Source organism: Rattus norvegicus, chromosome 4, assembly GCF_021556685.1.
Source record: "Rattus norvegicus strain SHRSP/BbbUtx chromosome 4, alternate assembly SHRSP_T2T, whole genome shotgun sequence".
Classification (NCBI taxonomy): domain Eukaryota; kingdom Metazoa; phylum Chordata; class Mammalia; order Rodentia; family Muridae; genus Rattus; species Rattus norvegicus.
This window is the reverse complement of record NC_141537.1, coordinates 103,850,880-103,856,879: the sequence shown is the minus strand read 5'-3', so window position 1 is coordinate 103,856,879 and position 6,000 is coordinate 103,850,880. Positions and strand designations below refer to the sequence as shown.

Genomic DNA, 6,000 nt, shown 5'->3' with positions numbered 1-6,000 from the left:
CCTACCATGGCCCAGAGAAATAAGCCATGAATAGTACTTGTGAACTTTAGAGAGGACTGCCATGTAGTGGACAACCAAGTAGGGCAAGGGGGAGAGTTTTATTTGTTGTTTAAGTGTGGTGGATTTCAGGGCAACTAAACATTTAACTTCTTTAGAAGAGAAACCAGGTAACAGGATAAATAACTGTTAACCACTATTTAGTAAGAAAGACAAAGATCTCAAGTGCAAAGATTCACTTTATTTAATATTCCCCAAATATTAGCATGATCAAAGCCAAGGAAAGGAAGGAGGATGAGGTGGGGAGGAGGTTTGGAGCACCGCAACAGTGGTAGGTCGCTTGTGGGGAAGTCTCCAAGACCTTAGGAGGGAAGATTGGAAGGAACTGGGGAGCAGGTGGCACCTCAGGACCTTTGGGTCTAACACTCATTCCTGTTGAAGCTCTTGACGACGGGTGAGGATGATGTCTTATGAACAACCTCACAGGTATAGAGGTTATGCCTTTCATATTCAACCTTGGTCAACGAGAGGGTGCTGCTCATGCTGTACGTGCTGTCTTTGCTGTCCTGATCAGTAACACTGTCCAGGACACCATCTCGTTGTTCACTGCCATCAATCTTCCACTTGACACTGATGTCTCTGGGATAGAAGTTGTTCACGAAGCACACGACTGTGGCACCTCCAGATGTTAACTGTTCCATGGATGGTGGGAAGATGGATACAGTTGGTGCAGCATCAGCCCCTGAGGAAGGAAGCGCAGAGGATGGTATGAAGTAACAAGGAAAATCAGTGCATTATGCATGTTATAGACATGTTATAGACAGACACACAGACACACAGAAAAGCACACTTATCCCTACAGATTAGGAACAATGAAGCCAGGACACATGTATACAGTCTTGTGGGTTTTGAGTTATTTCTTAGTCCCTAGCTACTTTAGAAAGTAAATTGGGTCTGACCCTTTGAAGCTATTCAGAGCCTTCCTTCTATTGCCTTTCTTCCCTGAAACTATGTTCTTCTTCAGCTACAATAGTTCCATGCATCAGACAGAGATACCAGACCAGTTTATCTGACACCCCTAACACAAACATGTAAGGTAGGAGCAGAGATTGGCTTTCATTTTCTCCTGCCTATTCCAAGAATACTTTGATATCAGCCTCTCTATGGCTTCCTTTGGTGTGGCCAAGCTAAACTTACTTTATGGATGGGGCCTTAAGTCAGGGTATGTGTTTAGGTGGATGTCCAGAAACATTCTGAGCACTAACTAGACCCTGGTCTAATGGTTTGTAACCACATGGGACAATTTTTAGCCACACCAGAACAGGTCAACTGTAATCTGGGCCACCTGCCTGGGAGGAACTAGCTGGCTTCACTTCTGACCTTAAGCAGCTGCCAGATGGCTTCTCGGAAAGCCCCCTCTGTTGAGATGCCAACCCTTGAGTGACAGAGTGGTAGTAAAAATGAAAACTGAGAGTCCTTTACCAAGAAAAACAACAGAATTATGACCAGCTGTTTTTCCCCTTTAAAGAAATTAATAGTTTGAAACAGAGTTGACATTGTTTTAAAGTAGTTAAAAGTGGTTAAATAACTTAAAAGACTCTAAAGTAGTTTTAAGGGTTTTAAAGGATCCTTAAACAGTTGCCTTTAGCTAGGGAAGGGTCAACCACAGAAACAAATTAATAAACAGTTTTCAAAATTATGGGATTATAGTAGCCAAGTTAAACATTTTTCTATCACAGAATTAAAGTATTAGGAATTTATATTAAATTTTTAGTAGTCATATTTTTTGTATGAAGAAAAATATCCTACCTAACCAGTTAAGACCATGTCACAAATTTATCTTATTTTAACCAGTTAATATGAAATATAATTTTTAAACAGAGTTTAATGAGGGTTCAGTCAAAGTAGGTTTACCGTGACTTTTGCTGGTTGTAGATTTTACCTCCAAAAGACTACATGCATAAAACTTTTAATATAACACTGGCTAAAACAGTTTTAAGCCTTTTCTAATTCCCTAATGAAAAATTAAGATATGGGAATATAATGATAGATGCATTTTATTTCTGAAATCTCCAATAAGTTACCCTTGTTTTTCCTACATTAGTGTAGTGTCTGTCACATCTCTATTCTCTTCAGATTAGTGGCTCTGTTCCTATCACTGTGCCTCAGGAAAGTGGTCCACGCGGAGCAAAAGGCCCTACAGCGGGGTTCACATGGCCGTTAGAGGCAGGGAAGGGTGAACTCCAAATGGCTGGCGTGGCCGCGAAGTCACCCATTTGTAAAGAAGAGGTTGCGGACCATTTCAGCCCCTTGCTGGCGGTGTAAAAACAATTGATTAATAACTGGGAAAGTGAAGGGCTGATGTCTTATAAAACCGTGGCCATTAAAACACATAATTTAAACCCAAATTGTATTTTTAGTGTTATAATAAAAGAGATCATTTCAAATTTACATTCATGTAGAAATGAGCCAAAAAAGACCCTGAGCTGTCTGTAGAGAACTTGTTCCTACAGAGTCTCTCATTTTGACATTTGTGACAGATTTTAGACTCTAAGAATCGCGCCTCTTCTGATTATTTAGTAAGCCACCGTTTCTACGTGGCAAACAGTCATACTTTCAAACATTTTACTGATTTTTATTTCAGGGAATAATACTGAGTTTTGTAGTCATAAAATAATTAGGAGACAGAAGAGAGAAAACAGTCTAAGGCTCTCCTCAATCAACAATGCTATCCCACATTTAATACAAAGCTCAACACAATATTTGTGGAAACTCAACTTACTTCTGTTCTCAGAGCTCCAAGCCCCTATTTTCATCTGCACATTTTCTTCCTCTGAGTCATTCAGTTTATCTCAAAAACTTTGCTTCCACATCCATTTATGCAGCTGATCTTGACTTTAGCCCTCTTTTATCTTGAAGTGTCCTCATTCCTCATCCCCCCCCAAATCTCCCAGTTAAACTTCTAGAAGACAACGCTATCTGCAGCAAGACCTGGATCTCAATAACCACTTATGTTTACTCTCCGGTCCAGTCTCTTGGATGGTGACCACAGCATTAATTATTTCTCCTCAACTAAAGCCTCTTTTTGTCCTTAATCTTAATAGCGTGATCATCAGAAAATCTGACATGTATGCCATATCAACTGATAATGAGCCCTCTTCATTTTCTCAAGAATTTCTGAACTGTCTTTAATTCCTAACACGAAAACCTATGTCTCACACATAAAAAAAGATGAGAAAAATGTACTTACGTTTGATCTCCAGCTTGGTCCCAGAACCGAACGTGAGCCACAGTGAAGACTCTGACATATGCACCTCTACAAAAACCTGCCTGTGAAGCTAATCTAACCAGATGGGCCAAATTCAGAGCAAAAGCCCAGCTCTTTCTTCTACATCTTCCTTACAAAACTGGTCTCACAAGTCTAACATGAGTTTTTTTACTCAGCTTTCACACTGGCTGATCTTTTTCTGGGAGATCTTTTATTGATGTATAGGTTGCCAGGAATGGCTCGTTTAGCCAAAATGCTACAAATTCACATAAGTTACCCAACAGAACCAAAATGTCACAAATAATTGAGCAAAAAAAATCTACTTACGTTTTATTTCCAACTTCGTCCCTGAGCCGAACGTGAATCACAGTGATTCATGTCAAAGCCCCCCTTTACAAAAACCTGCCTGAAGCCGAGCCAATTAGCCATGCCAAGTTCAGAGAAAAACTGTTTCTCATTCCTCCCACAATCTTACTTTTCTCCACAAATCTGACATGAAGTCAGTCTGTTTGCTCAGCTTCTACATTAGTTAGATTTTTGGTTCTCTTCTATTTAACTTTTGGGTAACCAGGAATAGTTATTCATCCAATATATATATATATATATATATTGGGTAAAATCACACACTAACACAAAGGACAAAATGGGACCAAAACGTCACAAATGGTTGAGCAAAAATGTACTTAGGTTTTATTTCCAGTCTGGTCTCATCACTGATCATGATTTACAGTGATTTACTTTAACTTCTACCTCTATAAAAACCTCCCTTGGTAGACAATTATCCCTCTTCTCCTAATTTATTTACTTTGGTTTAGAAAGCCTAAAAATTAGCCACTGGCCAACCTCCTTAACACCTGTCTGAGAATGGAATTTGCTACATCCCTGAATTCCCATTAAGGAAAACACACAACAAAGAACAAAGTAACAAGATTAGATACAGTGAACAATCAGTTGAGAAGACTACTTACGTTTCAGTTCCAGCTTGGTCCCAGCTCCAAACGTGTACACACACTGGTATCCCTTGACTCACCCCCCATACAAAAACTGAGCATGGCTTTCTGAGCACCGAGCAAGGGTTTGTCTAGAGCAGGCTACCCTGCTTCTTTGAACATCTCTTAAACTACCACTTGTCCTAATTATTACACTGACAGAGAACATGTACAGCCTATTCCTGGCTTTGCTTATGGAGTTATGTATCTTTGTCCTGGAGAATGCCAGGATCTGGTTTCAGAGTCAGATTTTATACATCACTTTTAGACATAGAAGCCACAAGACATAGACAATGTAGGAAAGAGAGTTTGGATTCTACTTACGTTTCAGTTCCAGCTTGGTCCCAGCTCCAAACGTGTCCACACACTGGTTTCCCTTGACTCACCCCCCATACAAAAACTGAGCATGGCTTTCTGAGCACTGAGCAAGGGTTTGTCTAGAGTAGGCTACCCTGCTTCTTTGAACATCTCTTAAACTACCACTTGCCCTAATTATTACACTGACAGAGAACATGTACAGCCTATTCCTGGCTTTGCTTATGGAGTTACGTATCTTTGTCCTGGAGAATGCCAGGATCTGGTTTCAGAGTCAGATTTTATACATCACTTTTAGACATAGAAGCCACAAGACATAGACAATGTAAGAAAGAGAGTTTGGATTCTACTTACGTTTCAGCTCCAGCTTGGTCCCAGCTCCAAACGTGTTCACACACTGGTTTCCCTTGACTCACCCCCCATACAAAAACTGAGCATGGCTTTCTGAGCACTGAGCAAGGGTTTGTCTAGAGTAGGCTACCCTGCTTCTTTGAACATCTCTTAAACTACCACTTGCCCTAATTATTACACTGACAGAGAACATGTACAGCCTATTCCCGGCTTTGCTTATGGAGTTATGTATCTTTGTCCTGGAGAATGCCAGGATCTGGTTTCAGAGTCAGATTTTATACATCACTTTTAGACATAGAAGCCACAAGACATAGACAATGTAAGAAAGAGAGTTTGGATTCTACTTACGTTTCAATTCCAGCTTGGTGCCTCCACCGAACGTCCACCACAGTGGTAGTTCTCCATTGTCTGGCTGTACAAAAACCCTCCTCACTGAAGAGGAACAGAGCAGTGGGTCAGCTGCTAAAGCTTCACCCTCTCTCCAAGCATGCGTGGAAACCCTTGGGCTTCTCTGACAGAGAAATGCTTGTTTTCATAGGCGAGACTTGAATTCTTAGAAGATAATATATTATTTTATATATACTACATATTATATCTTTTTCTTTAGCAGTACATCACATAGGACTACTTATTATTTGTTCATTTAAAAATAAAGAAACGGACTGGAGAGGTGGGCCATCAGTTAATGGCACTTGCTGCTCTTCCATAGGACTTTAGTTCCCATCACTATACACAGCTCACAATTGCCTGTGAATCCGGCTGCAAGGAATCTGACACTAGCTTCTGGCCTCTGTACCCATAAGTACATGGCATTCACTCACACACAAATAAAATAAGTTTAAAATGAAGGAAAACAAACAAATTGAATAGCTAGTTCTTTGCAACTTTTCCTGGGCTGAGTAGGTGTGTATGTGGGGGCTTCTGCAAATTATAAACTTTATTTGATATTAACTTAGAACTCAGTAGCATCCCTTAGTTAATAATAACTAAGCCTGCCTTTCTATTTGAACTTCTTTGCTTTAATGATGTTTCATAGAAGGTAATGAAATTATCTCTATCTATATCATCTATATCTATTTA

General features: G+C 40.0%; 1 gene segment (V, D, J or C); it reads right to left on the bottom strand.

Annotated features, from left to right (window-relative positions):
- Nucleotides 1-218: 218 nt before the first annotated feature.
- Nucleotides 219-6,000, bottom strand: part of LOC134478922 (immunoglobulin kappa variable 4-1-like) — an 801,643-nt gene continuing 795,861 nt past the window's right edge. Inside the window, 2 exon segments of the V gene segment in view lie at nucleotides 219-739; nucleotides 3,248-3,285. Coding sequence covers nucleotides 417-739; nucleotides 3,248-3,285 — 361 coding nt within the window.